A 26,483-nucleotide genomic window follows, 5' to 3' on the forward strand; every position below is an offset into this window, starting at 1 on the left:
ATTAAAATATGTATAAATGAAATTATAATGATATAATCAGCAAAAATAAGTATTTTTATAAGGTTGGGAACATCACCATTTTCGAGGAATTATTTTTAAAATTTACCAGAAAAAAAACATACAAAATGAGACTGAATATTTCTGTACACTAGTTGGTTGCTCAAAAAATAATTTTGAATCAAAAAAAGCTTCTGATATGTATCCATTGAAGTTTGAAAATGGAAGTTACTTGAAGGTCATTTCTATTTATTTTTCTGTGTTCAGAGAATAATAAATATCTAAGCTGTCATTATTTGGATGTTATCCCAAACCAAATTCAGATTAATATTGTGAGCTATTTTTTATCGTTTCTGTAGGTCAGTTTGATTCCCACAGTCTTTCAGCTTAATCAATGAAAATGCTTGGCTTCTGTTGGAAAGAACAGTTATTTCCACATCTGGAATCCAGCAATTTAAACATCAGTCCAGATGACCCATATGTCCTGTGGCATCAAGCGTGGATTCTAAAAATCCCTTACCAAGAACACCACAAAATTATAATGCAAAACCTTTCCCAACAGAACAACATACAGTTTTGATCAGTGAGTGGTATAAAAATGAGCAATGAGTCAGCATTCAGGAGGGAGATTGAAAACTGGGCTGAATGGTTCACCAACAATGACCTTTCACTCAATGTCACCAAAACCAAGGAGCTGATTGTTGACTTCAGGAAGGGAAAACCAGAGGTGTACAATCCAGTGAGCATTGGGGGATCAGAGGGTGGAGAGGGGAGCAAATTCAAGTTCTTGGGAATCACAATCTCGGAGGATCTTTCCAACTATTGTAATCGTGAAGAAAACAGAACAGCACCTGTACTTCCTCAGGAGTTTGCGGAGGTTTAGTATGATACCAAAAGCCCTGGTAAATTTCTACAGATGCATGAAGGAAAGTGTGCTGAACAGCTGCATCACAATCTGGTATGGGGACACCAGTACCCCTGAGCGTAAAGCCCTCCAAAAGGTAGTGGACACAGCCCAGGATATCACAGGTAAAACTCTCCCCACCATCGAAAACATCGACAGGGAATGTTGCTATTGGAGAGCACATCACCCAGCACATGCTCTGTTCTCACTGCTACCATCAGGAAAGGGATATAGGTGCCACAAGACTTGTAGGTTCAGGAACAGCTGCTACTCCTCCACCATCAAACTGCTCAGCAACAAACTCAATTGGGAAGGTTTTTTAGACTGCAATGTCGGGAAAATTGCTGGAAAAAAAATTAATATAATTAGTGCCCATGTGGTCATTCACTCTGGGCACCATTTTAGATTACAAATACCTGAGTGCAACAGTCCCGGGTGGTTGGACATGCAGTAGAGTGAATGATTGATCATTTTTTTCTCAGTACGATTTACACTGCAGGCTTCCTCCGAAAAGTTGTATGGGTCCTGCAGGATAAATCGTGGTGCAGAAATTGACTCAAATTTCCTGCACATTCCTTTTTAGACTGCCATGTAGTGGCAAAATTCCTTGATTGTGACATTATGTGCCTGCAGTCTAAAAACCCCATAAGGGAGTTATTTAAGGTCTCTTACTTTTGCACTTTTAAAAAATTCTGTCTGTATTGCAGTTTGTTTATATTACTTTATGTATTTACTCTTGTACGTGGAGTCAGTTTATTTTCCACTGCCGACAAGTGGTAGTTCTGCCTCGCCTGCAGGAAAAAGGAATCTGAGGGTTGTATGTGATGTCATGTATGTATTCTAACAATAACTCTGAAATCTAATGATCTTATTTTCACTCACTTCATGGTAACCAGAATCATTTGGCAGGGCTGTGCCTCATGACAATTTTTTCAATTATGTTGCCACATTTTAGGTGTAACTGGAAGCTTCTGGTTTTTTGTTCACTGGATCCATTAAAAATAATTTTAAAAAATCATATAAAAATGCAACAGATAAAATACTTTAACAACCTTTTTAGGTCTTTATCACAGACAGAATCATAAAACTAGGAGAAAGGATTATTAAATGGGGCACCACTAATGGAGGGCACCGCGCTATCTGTAAGGAGCTTGTACATTCTCCCCGTGTCTGTGTGGGTTTTCTCCAGGGGCTCTGGTTTTCTCCCATCCTTCAAAAATATACCAGGGTACAGGTTAATTGGGGGTAAAATAGGGGTCACGGACTCGTGAGCCAAAATGGGCTGTTACCGTGCTGTATGTCTAAATTTAAAACATTTATAAAAAAATGTTTAATTAGTATAAAATCTTACCTGAAAAATCAATCCTGGTGCACAAGCGGCCATTGCCATTAAATCCTGGAGGGCAGTGGCCACATGTGTAGCCTGTGTCTGGAGGCATGCGGTCATAGCACTGTACCCCAGCAAAACAAGGCTTACTTGCACATCTTCCACTGAAGGTAGGAATATGACCTGAAGTAAGCAAGATGTTACAATCAGCAACTAAAAACCCTGAGGATTAAAGAATTTGAATTTAGAAAAAGATTAGAGCACTTAATTGGCCTGAATACACAAACAGAAGTACGAGTTTATGACCAAATAACAAGATCATCATCCGGCAAACCAGTAACTTCTGAAAATTGGAAGTCACGCACTCTTACCAAATTATTACCAAATTATGGTCCAAATAATTTATGCTTTTATTCTGCTAATGGCAAAATTTCAAATTAATTTATTAGCCTCATTTAATGTCAAATTCATTATCTAGAAAGATAATTACTGAAAATATTTTAAAAAGCAAGAGTAACACGTATTACCATGAAATTAGAAATCTTTGATGGAGAAATTCAGTCAGAATAATTGTCCTCACGATATACCAGATTGATGCTTCATTTCAGATTAAGTGTGATTTATTACAGGCAATTGAAGTGTCATGCCCATCCAAAATACCCATCTGTTTCAATGAGTGTTTTCATGCTGGGCCTCCACTTCAAGGCTGGCTGGAGAGGGGATAAAAATTTTAAACTTACCTGTTCATGGAGAAGCCCTAAAAGGCTGCTCCAGCACTGCTTTTATGCAGAATAGCACCTCAGTGCATCATCTGGAGCCACTGTAGGCAGGGAAACTGTTGCCGTGGCACTGTCTGTCATAAATATGCAGCAGAGCAATGGCTGCCTTCCCTACCCATAATCCCCCAGAACACAGTTCCAGCTGTGTGGGGGATTTTGGGTAGGGAAGACACTCATTGCTCTGCCTTGTATTAAGACACTGGCACTGATGAGCAGCCTCAAAGGCCAAAGCGGCCCAGTGAGGTGCTGGAGCGGCTGGTGGGGCTGTCACGGCCTGCACCAGCTGCGCCCTGACAGCTCCCACCAGCCACCTTTGCCCTGACTTCCCCTGCCCTGAGGGGGTCATGGAGGGAGAGGGGTGAGTGAGATGGAGTTGCGGGCTGACAATGTCACAGTGACATCATCAGCCTGTCCTAACCAGCTGCTTGCAGTGCAGTACATTCATGCAGGGTGGCGAAGCGCAGCGCTCCGCTGCTGACACTTCCCAGAGAGGAATTGCAGTCAACGCCTTGGAGCCAGCCAGAATGCATTCATGGAGGTAAGTCTCCCGACGCAAGGGCAGAGAATCTCTGCCTTTACACTTGAGATTATGAAAGGGCCTAATGACTACTAACCATAATAAACATGGAAGGAGAAATGCCATGTATAGATTGAAGGTGCAGAAAATTATATGATAATCTATCGTTGTATGGAGTGATAATTGTGAAGGTAGCCAGAGGGCTGGGCACTCCAGGTGCTGAATAGAGATTGGAGGGGCCTGAGCTATTTAGCTATTTAATGCTGACAATACCAGTTTACTAATCCTACTGATAATTCACAGAAAATCTATTGGCACAGACCAACAATCTTGAAGGGCAAGAAGCAACATATTAATGGAGGGTAAGTGAGATTTGAGCAGAGGGTAAAAGAAAGCTATGATTTGAACAGTAATACAACCTGATTCTGCAATACTTTTCCCTAAGACCAGCAGATAGAGGTGAGCAAAGATGCAGCTGGTCATGGGAACATACTGATGTTGAAAGGAGTGTCAGATGCGGAGGCTGGTGGGGTGGAAAGTGAGGAAGAAAGGGATTCTGTCTTTATTCTGCTGGGGTTGGGGGAGAGTGGTGTTAGGGCAGAAGATCAAGCAATAGAGCAGATGTAAAGGAAGGCTTTATATAGAACAATTAGGGGGAATCCCTTGGGGGGAAAAGAAAATCTTCCTCCTCTCTAACTTTTCTTCACCCACCCTCTTCCCAATTGTTTCTCCCCTTACATGCCTCTCCACATCCCACACCTTTCATCCTTTCCCCTCTGGGCTCCTTCTCTAATTTTCCCCTTTGATACAAATCAATTTTAATAAGGGTCCAGACCTGAAACATTGACTGTCTGACAATTTCCAATCATTAGAAATATAATCTGATCTTAAATGCCAGATTACGTCAACCTATGAAAGAAATTCCTCTTCTTACACCAATCAACTCCCCCCACGTTGTCTACTACCTATACTAACCTTTTCCTTTCTTTCTGAATTCTGATGATCCATCCAGGACATATACACAGATGCTGCCTGACCTGCTAAATCTTTCCACCATGTTCTGTTATAATGGGTGCAGCCTAGTGCTTGATACACAGGCTTCATATTAGGTAGGACCTTAAAACTGTGTGTTTGGTGGGGAGGGGGGGGGGGGGGAAGGAGAGAGAGAGGTGAAGAGAGAGGTGGGGAAGAGAGGGGGAGAGACGAGGGAGGAGGGGGGGAGGGAGGAGGGGGGAGGGAGGAGGGGGAGGGGGAGGGGGGGGAGGAGGGGGAGGGAGGAGGGGGGAGGGAGGAGGGGGAGGGGGGAGGGACAAGAGAAGTTTTACTTCAACTTCTAAATTACAGCCTCCACATGTGCTTCTCCCAATCACAGCATGGTGCAGGGCTTCAGTTACTGGGGGGCCACAATATTACCAGACTCGCCATTTAACAGATGCACTTGTCCTGGTGATTACTAACCATGTCTTCATAAATCCTGTACTGATATTATGCAGTTCAGCCAATTTTCCTTTCAGAAATTGAAAGTCGTAAATGATAGAACAGTAATGACTAAAGCAATTTTTCAACTCATGAATTTCTTGCTTATTGTCAATTTTGTGATTAGCAAATATCTTAATTATTAATAATATTAACTGGATTTTTACTTGCCAGGGCCAGCGCTGGTGATGGTGGAACTTTGCTGACCTTCATTTGTCACTATTACTCTGCCTGTGATCTCATTTATGTCAGTGATATACTTGTCAACATCCTCCACTTGCCATTCCTCTTCAGCTTCTTCATCCTTAAAATTGGAGTCTTCATTGAAAATCATAGCAACTACAGTAGTTGTAGAATCATCAGGAATTTGACTTTGAGCTAGAACAAAGGATAAGAGCAGCAATTAATCCACTGAGAAGTGTTTATGAAGATTTAATGTTGATATGCACTCAATCAAAGAACTACGTACATTTCAATGTGCACACATTTCCATCTCCAATCACTCCTGGAGGGCATGAACCACACCTATAGGATCCAAATGTATTATAGCAAGACACAGTTTGAAAGCACAAACTGGATTCACACTCATCGACATCATCTTGACAGTTGGGACCTAAAAGCAGAGGAATGTAACAATGAAGCAAAAATCACAAACTTAATTTTTACAATGATATGAAATCATTATCCTCAAAATAAAGCTAACGGGATTGAAATTTAACACAAGATAAGGGTAGAGCAGTAGATGTAGTCTATATGGTTTTTAGTAAGGCATTCGATAAGATTACACATGGAAGGTTGGTAAGGCACTAGGTATTAATATTTGGATAGTCAAATAGGTTCAACAGTGGCTAGAAGGTAGATGCCAGAGAGTCATGGTGGATAACTGTCTGTCAGGATGGAAGCCGGTAACAAGTGGTGTGCCTCAGGGATCGGTATTGGGTCCCTTGTTATTTGTCATTTACATTAATGATTTGGATGATGGAGTGGTAAACTGGATTAGTAAATATGTGAATGATACAAAGATAGGTGGAGTAGTGGATAATGAAGAAGGTTTTCAGAGATTGCAGAGAGTGGGCTGAAAGATGGCAGATGGGATTTAATACAGAGAAGTGTGAAGTGCTTTATTTTGGAAAAAAACAATCAAAACAGGACATAGGAGGTAAATGCGAGAGCATTGATGAATGCAGAACAGAAAGATCTGGGAATAACAGTTCATCGTTCTTTGAAGGTGGAATCTCATGTAGATAGAGTGGTGAAGAAAGCTTTTGGTATGCTGGCCTTTATAAATCAAAGCATAGAATATAGGAGTTGGGAAGTGATGTTCAAGACATTAGTGAGGCCAAATTTAGAACACTGTGTACAGTTCTGGTCACCAAATTATAGGAAGGATATCAATAACGTAGAGAGGGTGCAGAGAAGATTTACTAAAATGTTGCCTGGATTTCAGGATCTAGATTACAAAGAAAAATTGAGTAGATTAGGTCTTTATTCATTGGAGTGTAGAAGGTCGAGGGGGGGGATTTGAAAGAGTACTTAAAATTATGAGAGGGATAGAGTAGATGTGAATAGGCTCTTTCCCTTGAGGGTAGGTGAGATTCAAACAAGAGGTCCCGAGTTTTGAGTTAGGGGGCAAAAGTTTAGAAGTAACATGAGGGAGAACTTCTTCACTAAGAGAGTGATGGCTGAGTGGAATGACCTTCCGGAAGAGATGGATGCAGCAAAGTCAATCTTGTCCTTTAAGGAAAAGTTGGATAGATATATGGATGAGAGGGGATTGAAGGGTATGGGCAAAGGGCAGGTAGGTGGGACTAGAGGGGATCACTTAGATTGGTACGGACTAGAGGGGCCAAGATGGCCTGTTTTTGTACTGTAATTATTATATGGTTATATCATTGTGGTCCAAAGCTCATTTTGAGCAGAGTTGTTGGAAGATCATGTTTATGGCTCTAATGCTTTGTTTCCAATCAAAATAATCAAAAAAAAGCCCACCTCACTGACAAAAGGCAAAGGAGAAAAAACCCAACACCCAACCCCAACCAACCAATTTTCCCCTGCAGCCGCTGCAACCGTGTCTGCCTGTCCCGCATCGGACTTGTCAGCCACAAACGAGCCTGCAGCTGACGTGGACTTTTACCCCCTCCATAAATCTTCGTCCGCGAAGCCAAGCCAAAGAAAGATATCATTGTGGTCCAAAGCTCATTTTGAGCAGAGTTGTTGGATTATCATGTTTATGGCTCTAATGCTTTGTTTCCAATCAAAATAATCAAAATGAATCAAAATTATATTTGGCAGTGTGCTCATTAAAATTAGTGGAATGAAAGTATGATGTTGTTATTAACAGTACCCTTTTGCTGTTACTGCAAGGCATTATAGTTTGATCAGATTGATTCACCAATATTATTACAGTTGCTGAAAATGCAAATCAGGTTTTCTATTAATGAAATAAATACTGAAAATGCAGGAAAACTCACATCAGGCAGTGTTTGTGGAAAGATAAACAGTTAACATTTCAGGTTGAAGATCATAATTGAGAGAGGAAGTTCCTCTAAGTGACAGAGAAGGTAGAGAATGGCAAAGAGCAGAACAAGGGAACATTTGCAAAAGGTTGAGCTCCCTTATCTGTGAAATGTCATGCCATAAAGCCTGGTTGATGTATACTGGCCTACTGGGACATTCTGAGCATGTCAGAATATTCAAATGAAAGAAAAAGATTGGGGGGAGGGGAAAGATAACTTGGTCTTTCTTCCTGCATCAGGACTTGCCCAATTGTGTTTGCTATTCCGCTCTTTCATTGTTCCTTTTCTTTCTTTCAGTCATAAAAATTATTAATCAGTCTATCAGTGTTCAGGTGATATTAATTGAATAAAATAAGCATTGGAGCAAGCAAGCTTTCTTATTCTCTGTACACTGAACAACTCTCCCTCAAAAACAAGTTGAAAAGGTTTGTGGATAACTGGAAGATGAAAAAAATAAGCTCTGAAATATAAATCACTTACCTTGAAAGCCTTCTTGACATTTACATGAATAACTATTGACTCCATCTACACAATTTCCAAACCTACATGGACTGGATTTGCAGTCATCAATATTCACTTCACAGAAACTTCCTTCAAAACCCAAGGAGCATGTACAGAGATATTCTCCACTTCCTGGGGGAAAGTTTACATTTGTAACACAGGAACCACCATTCATGCAGTTGCACGGCTTTACAGTGACCTGGTCAGAAAAGAGGATTATATCAAAAATGATAAACTATATGTAGAATTCCACACATCACAAAGTTCTCAAGTAAAATGTTTAGAGTATATAACTGGAATCCACTGGGAAATGCTGTCTTTTCTTTATATACAAAAGATTTCAATATAAATTTGTTCCATCATGTGTATAATCACAATTTGTCAGGCTTATAATTTATTTTCTCCTGTGAATGAAATCACAAGTTTCCAATATAAAAACTATTTCCAACTCCATTGTGAATGGGGAAATAAGAAAAGATAGGAAAGACTGCATAAGGTGTTGGAAACCATCATTTATCTTTCATTATACTAATCCTAGTGACTGGATGCAACTTAATTCCACTGTCTAGCAAATCCCAATGAACATCAACTTGGATTTTTCTCAAATTTGTTATTATTTGAATAACGTTTTGATGAATGGCTACAGGACTTCCTCAAGTCAGTAAATTGGTGGTGTTCAAGGTCTTAGCTGAGCATCTGAACAAGTACACTGAGGCAGTAACAGACTTTATCAAAACAGCTGTGGATGAGGGTGTCCTCACTAAATCACTTATGGGTTTCTCCATCCAGAAACCCTGGATGAAGAATGAAATCCAGAACCTGCTGAGAGCCAGTTCGCAGACATTTAAGTCTGGAGATCCAGATCAGTACAGCAGGAGCAGGTATGACCTACGGAGCTATCACCCAGGCGAAGTGGAGATTCCGAATGAAAATCGAAACAACAAGGGACACCCGACAGTTGTGGCAGGGCCTAAATGCCATAACCTGCTCCAAACTGGTGAAGTAGTAGAAGGAAAAGCTTTGCTCCCAGAGAAATTCAATGCCTTCTTTGACAACAGTAACAGCAAAGAACCACCCACCCCTCTGCACCCCACACATCCCCTGATGATCTCATCCTGTCCGTATCTGAGGATAACGTGCGTGCTTCCTTCAGGAGAGTGAATCCGAGGAAAGCATCCGGCCTGGATGGAGTACCTGGCTGAGTATTAAAAATCTGTGTCGACCCACTTATCCAATGTATTCACAGATATCATCAACATCTCACTCCAGCAGGGAGTGGTACCCACCTGTTTCAAACAGGCATCAATCCTACCAGGGCCCAAGAAATGTGTAGTAACCTGCCTTAATGACTATCGACCAGCAGTACTTACATCAACAGTGATGAAGTGTTTTGAAAGGCAGTGTCGTGGATAAATTCCAGTTCACCTATTGTAACTACAGATCTGCAGTGGATTCCATCACACTAGCTCTACACAAAACCCTGGAACACCTTGATCGTAAAAATGCCTGGACTACAATGCTCTTTATTGACTACAGTTGGGTATCTAACATCATCATCCCCTCAAAACTGATCAGCAAACTTCAAGCCCTGGGACTCAACACCCCACTGTGTAATTGGATCATGGATTTCCTCACCGACAGACCACAATCAGTGAAGATTGATAAGAACACCTCCTCCAAAATCTTCATCAGACCCGAGCACCACAGGGCTGCATTCTTAGCTGCCTGCTCTACTCAACTTGCACTTACCCCTGTGGCTCGGTATGGCAATAACACCATCTACAAATTTTCCGATTATACCACACTAGTGGGTTGTATAAAGGATGGGGACGAGTCAGCATGCAGAAGGGAGATTGAAAACTTGGCTGAATGGTCCACCAACAACAACCTTGAACCCAATGGCACCAAAACTAAGGAACTGATTATTGATTTCAGGAAGGGAAAGTCAGAGATATACAATCCAGTGATCATCGGAGGATCAGAGGTGGAGAGGGTGGGCAAATATAAGTTCTTGGGAGTCATTATCTTGGAGGATCTTTCCTGGATCCAAAACACCAATGGCATTGTGAAGGAAGCACATCAGTGCCTCAACTTCCTCAGGAGTTTGTGGGCAGTTTGGTATGACAACAGAAACCCTGGAAAATTTAAACAGGTGTGTGGTGGAAATATGCTGACCAGCTGCATCACGGTCTGGTATGGGGACACCAATACCCTTGAGTGCACAACGGGCACAGTTCTGGATATTATAGGCAAACCCTCCCCACTATCGAGAATGTCTACAGGGAATACTGCTGTCAGAGAGCACAAGGTTCTACACCACCCAGCACATGTCCTGTTCCCGCTGCTGCCATCAGGAAAGAAGTATAGGTGCCACAAGACTTGCACTATCAGGTTCAGAAACAGCTGCGACCCCTCCACCATCAGACTCCTCAACGACAAACTCAATGCAATGCAGCAAATGTGTCATGTGTCTTCCACTTCAGTTACTTGGGATCCTATTTTCAGGGAACTATATACCGGTACCCCAAGGTCTCTGTACAACAACATTCTCCAGGGGCTAGCCACTGACTGCACATATCCTGCCCTGCTTAAACTTCCCACTGTAGTGCACGTCGAAAGAACCAAAGACTTTTTGATCCAAACCAAGGCTTTTATCAACTAAAATCTGGAGCATATCACAAGTAGGTCGACCAGTCCAGAATGACCTGGCTGGCTAGGAGCAATCCTTTAAGACCTGCCAGTAGGTGTGGCTACACTCTCAGCCAATCACAGTCATTCTACACTACCATCTGTACATATGTACATACACACATTGGTAGTAGAATCTGTACTATCACACCCACATTGCATAATTTCACACTTGTCCAGGTTAGATTCCATCTGCTATTCCTTTGCCCTCTTTCCCAGTTGATTCAAATCCTGTTGTACCGTCACTCAAGCAACTTTCTTACTGTCTACCACACCACCAGTTTTGGCCATCTGTGGACTTACTAACTGCGCCTCATGTACAATCATCTAAATGTTATGTGTGTGTTTTATTTGACATATATATTAATGACATACAAAAAGGGACTCAGCATAGATCCCTGCAGCACACCACTGGTAAAAGGTGTCCAATCTGAGAAACAACCCTCAACTACCACCCTCTTTCTCTTTCTACCTAGCCAACTCTGTGCCCAATTGGCCAACTCACCCTGGATTCCATGTGTTCTAATCTTCTGGAGCAGCCTACCAAGCGGGATTTTGTCAAAAGACGATGTAAAAAACATCAAATACACTATCCTCATCAATGATCTTGGTAACCTCTTCAAAAAATGCAATGGAATTTGTGAGATATGATTTCTCACACACAATGCTCTGACAGCGAGGTCTTGCCTTTCCAAATACTTCATCTCAAAATACTAACCAGTAATATCCCACTACTAATGCAAGGCTCATCTGCCTCAATATCCTTGGCTTGACCTTGCAGTCCTTCTTAAATAAAGCCGTAACATTTGCAATCCATCAATCTTCCAGTGGCTAAGGAATCATATTACTTGATGGATAAACACCAATGTGAGGAATATGAATTATTTGATGGATAAATGTTTCTTCAGGACATGATATTAAAACTTAGAAACCCTACTTTAAATATGTAAGCAAACCATAAACTGCTTGTCATCTCACATACAGTCAAAAGGAATGAAATGGACTGGACAGTTTGTAACAATATCCAGAAGCTTAAAATAATTGCAAATATATCATTACTTAAAATCATTTCAAAAATACAAAATATTCGATCAAAGTATTTCAAACTTTCTCTACACTTTTTAAAGTTAATTTGAAACCAAATACCTTAACTGCTTTATTTAGTATTGTTGGAGATGACATTAATGACATTTGTGTACATGTATTAGCTTTTATTTCTCTGATGGCTGGGCGGGCGGTGTTGCACAGATGGAGGGATGTTACCCCACCTAATCATTCTCAATGGCTTCGTGATGACATCATTTTTAAATGTAGAGAATTTAAGAATTAAGGATGCTCAATTTCCAATTTGAATGTAAAATTTCAAACACTGTGGGGACCCTTTTTGAATTACTTTTATAATCTTTGATTTCTTATGAATGTAGAACTGTTCACTAAATGTGGTAATTTAACATTCTGATAAGAATTCTGTCTTTCTTTTTTTGGCTGAACAGCTTCTTTCTTGGTAGTGGGTTTAGATTTTCCTTTATTTATATATAATAATATATCAATACATTACAATCAGTTTGATTTAAATGTGGGGTACTTTGGATGAAAATGACATGATTTAAGTGTAATGTATTTTTTGAATTTTAACATATGTACTCTGTATTTTTTTTGATGTGAAATTTCAATGTTAATAAAAACATTGAAAAGGAAAAAAATACATTAAGGCACCTAAAATAATTTAAAATAAATAGATTAAGTAAAGAAAAATGCATCACCTTTCCCAATTTATGCTCTCAATCAGGAAATTTCCATTTCAATGAATTGAGTTTCATAAGTCAGGAACCAACATGTGTGGACTGGTTTAACACCAACATTTCCATCCTGAATCACTGGCCACAGCTGCTTGATGTTTGTTCTCTCCTCGAAGAAGAGTCACAAAGTGCAAGGAAGAGCCCCTGAGATCACCATACCCTTGCCAGCACTTTTTAAAAAAAATCATGTCAGGAACTGTTTGCTTTTTTTTACATTTATACTTTTCATGAGTAGGAATATTTGCTTGTTCCATGACAAATTCAAGTTTTCTCTATTCGAACATCTGACAATTCTTCTGACTCAAGGTGTATTTCAGCATAAAACTCACCACCCAATTGGTCCTTCTTACCTCCACTGACACTTTCGTTTTAGCATTGCATCCATCCATTAGAGAAAAAGTGAAGACCTGCAATTCCTGTAAAGAAGCTGTCCATAAAAGTAGTCCTGCAGGAGAAAGGTTTGAATCAAGGGGGCCAGAATCCATGTGGAAAACAACAGTAGAACCTTCTGGGTCAGAAGCCAAGAAGTGATACACAAAGTTTTCACCAACAAAAGTGTGCAGTTTATCTTGTGAAGCTTGAAACTTTGGAGGTTGGTTATCTGTGAAAAAAAAATCAACAATTTATCACAGACACAAAGAATAAAACACTCTCTAATGGCTGGAGGACACCTCTACCAACAATTAAGACAACAGTCTGATTCTGCATATTGGAAGTCAGTCCATTCATGCTATGCTCCAGCAAGCAGCATGCACTAAACTGACAGGTACATTATGGGGTGGTCTCGAGTATGAAACAGTGCAGAAATTTAGATCCCAGTGAGATGTGTTATGTGTGGCAGTATATTACGTAACATTTTTTGTTAGAGGTTTTAAGTTTAGTAAAGGTAGAAGAGCCTGGATCAATATCCTGAATAGTCTGCGTTATTTGTAAATTAACAGTTGGATTGAGATTTTATGCCACACCATTCACAGCAGGTCATGGAAGCTTGTTTTGAGAAACTACACAGTCTGGCTCACTTTTACTTACTTTACGGAAATGCTGATTTTTTAAAATTATCTATTGGGGTTTGGCCAATGAAAGATAAATTGCATGAATGATACATGCATTTTAGAAGGAGGCACTCAAATTGATGTTTCTGGGTGTCATAGTACAGATTCTATCACCAATGTGTACATGTACAGATTGTAGTGTAGGATGACTCTGACTGGCTGAGAGTGTAGCCACACCTACTGGCAGGTCTTAAAGGATTGCTCCTAGCCAGACCAGGTCATTCTGGACTGGTTGACCTACTTGTGATATGCTCCAGTCTTTTAGTTAATAAAAGCCTTGGTTTGGATCAACAAGTCTTTGGTTCTTTAAACAAAGTAACCAAATTTATAATTAAATCAATGCAAGAAATGAAACTTGTGGACATATGGAGGAAACAAAACCCAAAAGAAAAGGAATACTCATACTACTCGACTAGACATAAAACATACTCAAGAATAGACCTATTTTTGTTATCAGCTAGTATGCAGGATAGAGTAAGAAAAACAGAATATAAAGCGAGAATGCTATCGGACCATTCACCCTTAATACTGACAGTAAAGCTAGAGGACATCCCTCCAAGAATGTATAGGTGGAGATTAAACCCCATGCTACTTAAAAGACAGGATTTTAGAGAATTTATTGAAAAACAATTAAAAATGTATTTTGAAGTAAATACGGAATCAGTGGAAGATAAGTTTATACTATGGGACGCAATGAAAGCATTCATTAGAGGGCAAATAATAAGTTATGCAACCAAGATGAAGAAGGACTATAATCAGGAAACAGAGCAGTTGGAAAGGGAAATAGTAAACATAGAAAAAAAATTAGCAATAAAGGAAGATACAACCAAAAGAAGAGAATTGGCGGATAAAAAAATAAAATATGAAACATTACAAACATATAAGGTGGAGAAGAATATAATGAAGACAAAACAGAAATATTATGAACTAGGTGAAAAAACACACAAAATCTTAGCATGGCAGCTTAAGACAGAGCAAACTAAGAAAATGGTATTGGCAACAAGGAAAAAAGACAAACAAATTACATATAATCCAAAAGAAATTAAGGAAAACTTCAGAGAATTCTATGAACAATTATACCGAACTGAAAACAAAGGGAAAGAAGGGAAAATAGATGAATTTTTGACTAAAATTGAACTACCAAAACTACAAATAGAGGAACAAAATAAATTAACAGAACCATTTGGAACAGTAGAAATACAAGAGATAATAAAAAAATTACCAAATAATAAGACACCAGGAGAGGATGGACTCCCAATAGAATTCTACAAAACATTTAAAGACCTATTAATACTGCCCCTCCTGGATGTAATCAACCAGATTGATGAGACACAAAACTTACCAGATTCATGTAAAACAGCAATAATTACAGTGATACTAAAACAAAGGAAAGATCCACTCTCACCAGCGTCATATAGACCAATATCTTTGCTAAACACAGATTATAAGATAATAGCTAAACTATTAGCAAACAGATTAGCAGAACAGGTACCGAAAATGGTAAATTTAGACCAAACTGGATTTATCAAAAAAAGATGCATAACAGACAATATTTGTAAATTTATTAACTTAATTCATGCAGTAGAAGGAAATAAAGCACCTGCAGTAGCAGTTGCTTTAGACGCAGAGAAGGCCTTCGACAGAGTAGAATGGAATTATTTGTTCAAAGTATTGCAAAAATTCAGTTTACCGGAGAAGTATATTAATTGGATTAAAGCATTATATAAGGGACCGTTAGCGAAAGTGACAGTAAATGGACATGTATCAAAGCAATTTAACTTAAGCAGGTCAACGCGGCAGGGATGCCCACTATCACCATTATTATTTGCGCTAGCTATAGAACCACTAGCAGAATCGATAAGAATAGATAATAATATAAAAGGAATAAAAATAAAAGACAGGGAATATAAAATCAGTCTATTTGCGGATGATGTGATAGTGTACTTAACAGAACCAGAACTATCAATAAAAGAACTATATAAGAAATTGAAGGAATATGGAGAAGTGTCGGGATACAAGATAAACGTAAATAAAAGTGAAGCAATGCACTCAATTACAATCCACTAATGAAAAAATTACAGGACGATTTAGAGCATTGGAAAGAGCTACCACTAACACTGATAGGAAGGATAAACTGTATTAAAATGAACATTTTTCCAAGGATACTATGCTTATTTCAGGCATTGCCAATACAACTGACAGAAAAATTCTTCAAAGAGTTAAAGAAAATAATAAGGAAATTTATATGGAGAGGGGGGAAACCGAGGATAGCACTAGATAAATTAACAGAATGGTTTAAACAAGGAGGCTTACAATTGCCAAACTTCAAAAATTATTATAGAGCCGCACAATTAAGGTACCTATCAGATTTTTATCAAACAAGGGAAAAACCAGACTGGACGAGATTAGAATTAGATAAAATAGGGGAAAAGATACCTGAACACATATTATATAAATGGGACGAAAAATTGGTACAACATAGAACTTCTCCAGTATTACACCATCTCCTCAATATATGGAAGAAGATTCATGTAGAAAGAAATAAAACAAATTATCAATTACCAAAACTAATATTGACGCAAAATAAGCTACTCCCTTTTACAATAGACAACCTTTCCTTTAGAAAATGGGAAAAAAAAGGGATTAAAAGAATAGAAAATTGTTTTTCAGGAAGTAGATTCTTATCCTTTGAACAAATGAGAGATAAGTACAATATAACTGGAGATACAGCGCTGGCATATTACCAACTGAAATCCTACTTGAAAGATAAATTAGGAAGCAATTTGAGTTTACCAGAGGGAAGTAACCTTGAATATGTGATTACAGATACAATGTTAATCAAAAGATTTATAACAAATATGTATATTAAACTGCAAGAAAAGGAGAATGAGGAAAAAAATGGTAAAACTAAACAAAAATGGGAACAAGATTTAAATATAAAGATAAAAAAGGAAACATGGGAAAAATTATGTTCTGGAACGATGAGAAATACAATAAATACGAGGCTGCGTATGATACAATATAATTGGTTACACAGACTATACATTACACCGCAAAAGTTAAATAAATGGGACCCAACAGTATCTGATAGATGTTTTTGATGTAAAAAAGAAAGGGGAACAACAATTCATGCAATCTGGACATGTGAGAGAGTAGAAAAATTTTGGGATGATCTCAATCAGATATTAAATAAAATAACAGAAAACAATATACCAAAGAATTCAGAGATCTTTCTCCTAAGTAACATAAAAAATAAAGAATTTGGAATTGACTTGGAAGATGCACAAAAAAGATTTGTTAAGATAGCCGTAGCAAAAAAATGTATTATGACAACCTGGAAATTGGAAGATAATTTGAAAATACAACAATGGTATATAGAAATGAATAAATGTATTCCATTAGAAAAAATAACATAGAGTTTAAGAAATAATATTGAAATATTTGAACAAGTATGGGAGCCTTACATTAAATACAATAGCGAAAACCTACCGGGAACAAACATTGCCTTAGTTGATGGAAGGAGAAGAAAAGAAAAGAATGGACTCCGTAGAATTTCTGGTGTATATTTGTTGAATGACAACATTGTCTGACTGGCTTAATGCAACCTAGATTGTATACCTAAAATGGATGAGAGGTGGGGGGGTGGGGGGGTGGCATGGGAGGAGGGAGGGGGGGGCGAGAAAAAGTCACTGTATATGTGTGAAAAAGAAAAAGTGTATATCATGGCTAATGTGATTTATGGTGTGAAAAAGAAAAAAATTTAAAAAAAAAGAAAATTTAAAAAAAAAACAAGTCTTTGGTTCTTTCGACGCACTCTACAATTTTATTAACTAAAACGTTTTGAAGGGATGGAGCGTATGCTATGGCTGAAACGCCTCGACATTGACCCACAGTCAGCTACAGTCTCGAATGACTTTAAGCACTGGTTGAGATGCTTCGAAACATACTCACAGCTTTCTGACCCTGCCATGATACAGGATAGCCATCGACTACTAATATTGATGACTATGGTGTCCAGTCTACCAGAGTGTCCAGGACATGACTGCTTACTCCGTAGCCATGAAGGTGCTGAAAGGGGTCTACGAGTGACTGGTGAACAGGGTCTATGCTCGGTACAAACTTGCTACAAGGAGGCAACAGCCCGGTGAGTCCTGTAAAGCTTATATTCAGGCACTAAGGGCAAAAGGCAGGGACTGTGCCTGCACAGACAGAACTGCTGCGGAGACCACAGACGATCTAATTTGGAATGCCCAAGTGGCCGGGGTTCGATAGAATGAGGTGAGGCAGCGCCTGCTAGAGCACGGGGGAAAAAACCTAGAGGACGTGATCCGTAAGGCAGAGACATGTACTCTCATGGACCCCACACTCTGATGTGAGTAGGATGCCCTCCCTCTACCCTACTACTGCCGCTACGCTGCCCGATGCAACCCCAAAGTGTTATTTCTGCAGGAGGAACAAGCACAGCAGGTCCTAATGCCCAGCAAGAAAACCCAGGTGCCAGAAGTGCCTTAAAAACGGCCACTTTGCAGTAGTCTGTCACTCCAAAATGGCCGCCATCAAATACAGTGCCTCGTGTGAAGCCCAGTCGCCACCCTCCATTTCAAACACTTCTTCCTCAGAGCTCTTGTCCAATGAGAGCAAGGGCTCCACCACATGGCAGCACCTGACGTCACGGGGCAGACGCCGAGCGCAGAAGGTACAACCCACCCTTGCTGCAATGACATTCACCCTACCTCACGAAGCAATGTCCGACCAGGCCCCAGCCCCGACCTCAACGGACGCCGCCGCTGCCGACCAGCGACCCGCTGCTGCTGCCGACCGGGGACCCGCTGCTGCTGCCGACCGGGGACCCGCCACCACTGAAGCAGCTGTCCAGGTACCTGCAACTGCGACCGACGCTACCGACCCGGTACCCACCAACGCTAAACACACCGATGCTGTACCCACCGACGCTGCCGACCGGGGACCCGACGCTACCGACCGGGGTCCCGACACTACTGACCAGGGACCCGCCGCCGACAGCAAGCAGCGACCCCAACATTTACCATTGGCTGGCCGACATCCCCAGCAGGCTGCAGGCAGCAACACCAACTCCTCTGCGCTATCTCTTCAGGCCCAACTGTTTGCATGACGTCATCACGCAGGACTCCACTGTCCTCATTACAAGTCTCTGCATCAATAACCCTTGACCAGGACTTTCCCCCATCCCCTCACAAAAGCAATGGAACTGATTAAAGTGCATTGACACTATATCAATTGCTTATTTGACTCGGGGTCAACTGACAGTTTTATCCGCCCAGGCCTGGCCCACAATTGTGGACTGGCTATTCTCCCCACTGCACAGAGAATTTCATTGGTGACCAGATCGCACTCGACTGGGGTAAAGGGGTAATGCATGGTGTCCCTGAAAGTCCAGGGCATCATGTTCACAGACTTCAAACTATTAGTTCTTCCGCAACTGTACGCCCCTATACTGCTGGGAATGGACTTTCAGTGCCAGTTTCAAACAGTTTCCCTGCACTTTGGGGGGCCTCATGCTCCACTCTCTGTCTGTAACCACTCCACCCCGGAAGCCTCCTACCAGTGGCAGCCCAAGCAAATCGCCCCACGGCCTCACCTGTAGTCTCTCTGAGTTGCTCTGCCAGCGTTTTTTGCAAACCTCACTGGCTGGAAGCCTGTGGCCACCAAAAACCAGCAATATAGTTATGAACATAGGAAATTTATCACAAGCGAGGTGCGCAGACTGCTGGACGAGGGGATTATCAAACCTAGCTCGAGTCCCTGGAGGGCCCAGATGGTGGTTGTTAAAAACGGGGAGAAGCCGCGGATGGTGGTTGACTACAGCCAGACAATCAACCGCTTCACGCTTCTGGATGCGTACCTCTTCCACGGATCACGGATGTGGTGAATCTGATCGCCCATTACCAGGTATTTTCCACCACTGACTTACTTTCGGCCTATTATTAGCTTCCGATCTGCCGAGAAGACCGACCTTTCACAGCCTTTGAAGCGAATGGGCAGCTGTATCAATTTTTCAGGGGTCTTCCAGCGGGAAATGGACCAGATGGTGGACCAGAATGGGCTGACTGCTACTTTCCTGTATCTGGGCAATGTCACCATCTGTGGCCGTGACACGGAGGATCATGATGCCAACCTTGAGAAACTTTTTCAGACTGCAATTCGACTGAACTTGACCTACAATGTTGACAAGTGCATCTTCCGGACCACTTGGCTCGCAATTCTAGATTGTGTGGTGGAGAACGGGGTGGTCATGCCGGACCCTGACCGCATGCGTCCCCTCATGGACTTGCCCCCCCCGCCCCCACACCCAGAAGGCACTCAGATGCTGCCTGGGCTTTTTCTCTTACTATGCCCAATGGGTTCCACACTATGCCGACAAGGCACAGCCACTCATCAAGGCCACCTCCTTCCCCCTGTCAACTGAAGCCAGACCTGCCTTCGACCGCATCAAATCACACATCGCTGCTGCAACAGTGCACGCCATCGACGAGTCCATTCCGTTTCAAAGTCAAGAGCGATGCGTCCAACTTTGCACTGGCAGCCACTTTGAACCAGGCTGGCCGGCTGCTAGCCTTCTTCTCCAGAACCCTCCAGGGTCCTGAGAGCCGACACTCCTCTGTCGATAAGGAGGCCCAGGACATAGTCGAAGCAGTACGTCATTGGAGACACTACCTCACTGGCAGGTGCTTTACACTGCTGACCGACCAACGCCCGATTTCCTTCATGTTTAGCAATACCCAGCAAGGCAAGATCAAGAATCGAGCTCTCCACCTTTAATTATGACATACTGTATTGGCCTGTTAAACTCAACGACCCATCAGATGCGTTCTCCAGGGGGACTTGCACCAACATACAACTGGACAGGTTTCAGAGACTCCATAAGGTGCTCTGTCATCCAAGGATTATTAGGTTCATGCACTTTATCAAAGCTCGCAACCTGCCCTACACGGTCGAGGAGATTCGCTCCATGACCCAAGCCTGCCCGGTGTGCGCTGAGTGCAAGTCCCACTTCTTCCGTCTGGAGAACACCCACGTTATCAAGCCACCCGCCCCTTTGAGCGCCTCAACGTAGACTTCAAGGGGCCCCTACCGTCGACCAACCGTAACACTTACATCCTTTCGGCCATCGACGAGTACTCCCGCTTCCCGTTCGCTGTGCCCAGCTCGGACATGACTGCCTCCTCAGTTGTAGAGGCCCTGCATAGCATCTTCGCCATCTTCAGGTACCCCAGTTACATCCACGGTGACAGGGGGTCCTCGTTTATGAGCGCGCAGTTGCGGCAGTTCCTTCTGGAGCATGGTATTGCTTCAAGCAGGACCACCAGCTATAACCCACGCATTAATGGGCAAGTCGAAAGAGTGAATGCCATTGTCTGGAAAGCAGTTACACTTGCCCTCTGGTCCAAAGGTCTCCCCACCTCTCACTGTCAGGACGTGCTCACTAGTGCCCTACACTCCATCCGCTCCCTCCTATGCACCGCGACCAATGCCACGCCCCACAAAAGGATGTTTCTCTTTCCCGAGGAAATCCAAATCGGGAACAACCATACCGGCGTGGCTCACAGTTCCTGGTCCGGTCCTCTTACGACGCCATGTCCGGTACTCAAAGAACGACCCCTTGGTTGACCGGGTGGCTCTACTCCATCCAAACCCGCATTATTCCTACGTTGAGTACCTGGACGGGGGGGGGAGGACACAGTCTCGGTAAGGGACCTAGCCCAAGCAGGATCAGGCGTAACAGTGCCTTTAACCCAACCTCCCCCTATTCCTTCTCCCCCAGGTCATGTGCTTGAACAGAGGGACCAGCACCACCCCACCAGCTCAGGCCAGACTGTCGACAACGCCGTTGGGGAATTGAGCGAAGCAGTGCCCCCCCCCACAGGCCTGCCAGTGACACAACTCCGGCGACCCCAATCATGGCACCACGATGGTCATGGCGGATGGTCAGGCCCCCTGACCGGTACAGCCCCTAACCTCCATCCACCCAGGGGTCACTTCTCAAAGAAGGGGTGAATGTGATAGTACAGATTCTATCACAAATGTGTATATGTTCAGATTGTAGTGTAGGATGACTCTGACTGGCTGAGAATGTAGCCACACCTACTGGCAGGACTTAAAGGATTGTTCCTAGCCAGACCAGGTCATTCTGGACTGGTCGATCTACTTGTGATATGCTCCAGTCTTTTAGTTAATAAAAGCCTTGGTTTGGATCAACAAGTCTTTGGATCTTTTGACGCGCTCTACACTGGGTACTCCAAGTTCCAGTTTATTTATCACCTGATTGCCCAAGTACATCCCAATGAAACAGTGTTCTCCAGTCCTTGGTGCAAAACTTGCAAATACACACCAGACACAACACATGTACATACAAGTAAATGTATATGCAGGACAAGTTTCTCTTGTGTCTTGGTGTGAGCTTGCAGGCGCCTCAGATTGAAGAGACTGCCATCTGTGCGGTACCGGATGTAAACAGCGTCTTCACTGTTGAGGTCTTTCATGGCTTGGTTCAGCATCATGCTGAAGAAGATTGAAAAGAGGGTTGGTGCGAGAACACAGCCTTGCTTCACGCCATTGTTAATGGAGAAGGGTTCAGAGAGTTCATTGCTGTATCTGACCCGACCTTGTTGGTTTTCGTGCAGTTGGATAATCATGTTGAGGAACTTTGGGGGACATCCGATGCACTCTAGTATTTGCCAAAGCCCTTTCCTGCTCACGGTGTCGAAGGCTTTGGTGAGGTCAACAAGGGTGATGTAGAGTCCTTTGTTTTGTTCTCTGCACTTTTCTTGGAGCTGTCTGAGGGCAAAGAACGTGTCAGTAGTTCCTCTGATTGCGCGAAAGCCGCACTGTGATTCTGGGAGAATATTCTCGGCGACACTAGGTATTATTCTATTTAGTAGAATCCTAGCGAAGATTTTGCCTGCAATGGAGAGCAGCGTGATTCCCCTGTAGTTTGAGCAGTCTGATTTCTCGCCTTTGTTTTTGTACAGGGTGATGACGGTGGCATCACGAAGGTCCTGAGGCAGTTTTCCTTGGTCCCAACAAAGCTTGAAAAACTCATGCAGTTTGGCATGCAGAGTTTTGCCGCCAGCCTTCCAGACCTCTGGGGGGATTCCATCCATACCTGCTGCTTTGCCACTTTTCAGTTGTTCGATTGCCTTATATGTCTCATCCTGGGTGAGGACCTCATCCAGCTCTAGCCTTAGGGGCTGTTGAGTGAGCTGGAGCAGGGCGGAATCTTGGACTGCGGTTGGCACTGAAAAGAGATTGGAAGTGTTCTGACCATCGGTTGAGGATGGAGATCTTGTCGATGAGGAGGACTTTGCCGTCTGAGCTGCGCAGCGGGCTTTGGACTTGGGGTGAGGGGCCGTACATGGCCTTTAGAGCCTCATAGAAACCCCTGAAGTCGCCAATGTCCGCGCTGAGCTGGGTTCGTTTGGCGAGGCTAGTCCACCTCTCATTTTGGATCTCCCGGAGTTTGCGCTGAAGATGGCTGCATGCGCGACGGAAGGCTTGTTTCTTCTCTGGACAGGACGGCTTTGTAAGGTGAGCCTGGTGGGCAGCTCGCTTCTTTGCCAGCAGCTCCTGGATTTCCTGGCTGTTTTCGTCGAACCAGTCCTTGCTTTTCCTGGAGGAGAAGCCCAGTACCTCTTCAGTGGATTGCAGTATGGTAGTCTTCAACTGATCCCAGAGGGTTTCAGGGGACAGGTCCGTGAGGCGGGTTGCATCGTCGAGCTTTGCTTTGAGGTTTGCCTGGAAGTTTCCTCTCGCTTCGTCTGACTGCAGGTTTCCAACATTGAACCTCTTTCTGGGGGCTTTACTGTTCCTGGGCTTTGGCTTGAAGTGAAGGTTGAGCTTGACGTCCTGCATTGCGGAAACTGCCAAAATGTTTGGCCTGGAAGTCAGCCTGAAGAAAACTGAGGTCCTCCATCAGCCAGCTCCCCACCATGACTACCAGCCCCCCCCACATCTCCATCGGGCACACAAGACTCAAAACAGTCAACCAGTTTACCTATCTCGGCTGCACCATATCATCAGATGCAAGGATCGACAATGAGATAGACAACAGACTCGCCAAGGCAAATAGCGCTTTTGGAAGACTACACAAAAGAGTCTGGAAAAACAACCAAATGAAAAACCTCACAAAGATAAGCGTATACAGAGCCGTTGTCATACCCACACTCCTGTTCGGCTCCGAATCATGGGTCCTCTACCGGCATCACCTACGGCTCCTAGAACGCTTCCGCCAGCGTTGTCTCCGCTCCATCCTCAACATCCATTGGAGCGCTTTCATCCCTAACGTCGAAGTACTCGAGATGGCAGAGGTCGACAGCATCGAGTCCACGCTGCTGAAGATCCAGCTGCGCTGGGTGGGTCACCTCTCCAGAATGGAGGACCATCGCCTTCCCAAGATCGTGTTATATGGCGAGCTCTCCACTGGCCACCGTGACAGAGGTGCACCAAAGAAAAGGTACAAGGACTGCCTAAAGTAATCTCTTGGTCCTGCCACATTGACCACCGCCAGTGGGCTGATATCGCCTCAAACCGTGCATCTTGGCGCCTCACAGTTTGGCGGGCAGCAACCTCCTTTGAAGATGACCGCAGAGCCCACCTCACTGACAAAAGGCAAAGGAGGAAAAACCCAACACCCAACCCCAACCAACCAATTTTCCCCTGCAGCCGCTGCAACCGTGTCTGCCTGTCCCGCATCGGACTTGTCAGCCACAAACGAGCCTGCAGCTGACGTGGACTTTTACCCCCTCCATAAATCTTCGTCCGCGAAGCCAAGCCAAAGAAAGAAAAAGAAAGAAAAGATATGCGCAGGACAAATATAGATACACATGAACAAATATTGTTTTAAAAATAGTAGAGACTCGGATGGTTAGTGTGAGCAGTTCATTTAATGTTCAGGAGCCTCACTGCCTGTGGGAAGAAACTCTTTCTCAGCCTAGTGCTGGCTCTGCTACTCTTGTATCTCTCTTTCTTAATAGGAGCAGCTGATAAATGTGTTCGGAGTGGTATGTGTACTCGATGATTTTACGCACCCTCTTAGACAACGATCTTGGTAGATCACATTGATTGGGGGAGGGGGGGGGAAAGTAATGCCAGAGATCCTCTCCAATCTTTCTCTTCTCTTCTGTGGATTGACCTCCAATCTAGTTCTCTGCAGCAACGATACCACTCTGTGATGTAGCTTGCCTGGATGCTCTTGATAGAGCTCCTGTGAAAGGTTGACATGATGGTGGCCTTGCCTGCTTTGGCTTTCTCAGAAGTGCAGTCACTGTTGTTCCTTCCTGATTAAGTGAGATGTTGTTTCTCCAGGATCGGTTACTTGATAAGTGGACTCTGAGAAACTTAGTATTGTCTACTAACTCCACCACTGAGTTATTAATGTGTAGTGAGTGTGGTCATTTCTGGTCCTTTCTTGAAGTCCATGATCATCTTCTTTATCTTGTCCACATTGAGACTCAGATTGTTATTCTCGCACCACATACCGAGATTTTCCACTTCTATACGATTCATTGTCGTTACAGATAAGGCCAACTACTGTTGTGTTATCTACAAACTTGATGACTCTGTAGGAGCTGGATCTGCAGTCGTGGGTCAGAAGCCTGAACAGGAGCGGGCTGAGTACGCAACCCTGCGGTGCTCCAGTGCTCAGGTTGACATTATTCAATGTTCTGCTATTGACCCAGAAAGACTGTGGTCTTTCCAATAGGAAGTCCAGAATTCAATTACAGAGATGGGTGTTGAGTCCTAGCAAGGATAACTTTTCCACCAACCTCTAGGGAATGATCGTATTAAATGCCAAGCCGAAGTCGATGAACAGCAGCCTGGCATATGTGGCATCATTTTCCAAGTAGGTCAGGAGGGACAAGGCTATTGCATTATCTGTGGAATATTTTTTTCTATAGGTGAATTGAAATGGGTCTTGCATCTCTGGGAGATATATCAACCTGAAAACAATCTCAGTGCACTTTTTGATGTAGCCAGTCACTGGCTCGATGTTAACATGAGCATTGTAGGTGGCCACCTCCCTGAAACAGCTCCACTCCATGGTCTCAAAGCAGTCCTGTCACGCTGCTGTGCCCCTCCGCATTTTGCTGCAGTCTGTGTTCCCTGCATCAGTCGGTTCCATCGCAATAAAGAAAATAAATAAAATCAGATATCTCTATGAACACATTGAGGATTAGAAGTGAATCAACTTACTTTCAATAATTGTCCACTCAAATTTGGATGTGGCTGGCCTGCACAAAAGGCATGGGCTACTTGGATTGGGATCCCCTGCACTATAGCAGAGCCCATCAATGTTGCATGTGTTCTCCTAGAAAAATAAATTTGTACAAATCAGTAGAAGAAAATAACAAAGCTATATATTGTGGCCAAGTAAGCATGGGATTCAGAGGATATGGCGTCACACCAGCAACGTTCACAAGGAACTTATGGTAATAGGTACTAATCGTGATTACAAACCAAATTTACTAGAGTGTTTTATCTGATGTAATTACAGTAGTTTTCTCAAGTTAACTGGCCAGGAGGACTGAGATATTATTGCCAGCCTTACGTGTCCCTTGCTACTTTCTAAACTATCTAAATCAGCAGAATATTTGTTAGTTTAAAGCATGTTAGATTATTGGATGCAGTTTCCAGTGTTCAACATCATTTGGTAGATAGCAGGAAATCTAAAACTTAAATTCCCCTGCCCATTGAAAGGTGATCAATATTTAGCCAACGGAGCAACATTCTACCTGTTCAGTAACATTTTTTTCTATTTTCACTTTTTTCAAAATGTATGACACAACCATTATCTGAACAAAAGTCTCAAGTTACTGGAATTGTTAGCGAATTTTTGTTTGGAATAGAAAGTTACTTCTGTGTTAAATTAAGATTGCTTAATTATCATTATGA

The 26,483-nt window shown here is 42.7% G+C and overlaps 1 protein-coding gene across 1 annotated transcript in view; it reads right to left on the reverse strand.

Annotated features, from left to right (window-relative positions):
• Positions 1 to 26,483, reverse strand: part of vwde (von Willebrand factor D and EGF domains) — a 223,544-nt gene that overhangs the window by 85,444 nt on the left and 111,617 nt on the right. Inside the window, 6 exon segments of the mRNA XM_069929982.1 lie at positions 2,253 to 2,411; positions 5,172 to 5,339; positions 5,470 to 5,613; positions 7,997 to 8,216; positions 12,855 to 13,105; positions 25,785 to 25,899. Of these exon segments, the coding sequence (XP_069786083.1) occupies positions 2,253 to 2,411; positions 5,172 to 5,339; positions 5,470 to 5,613; positions 7,997 to 8,216; positions 12,855 to 13,105; positions 25,785 to 25,899 (1,057 nt within the window).

The sequence above is a fragment of the Narcine bancroftii genome, chromosome 1 (genome assembly GCF_036971445.1).
Source record: "Narcine bancroftii isolate sNarBan1 chromosome 1, sNarBan1.hap1, whole genome shotgun sequence".
Lineage (NCBI taxonomy): Eukaryota > Metazoa > Chordata > Chondrichthyes > Torpediniformes > Narcinidae > Narcine > Narcine bancroftii.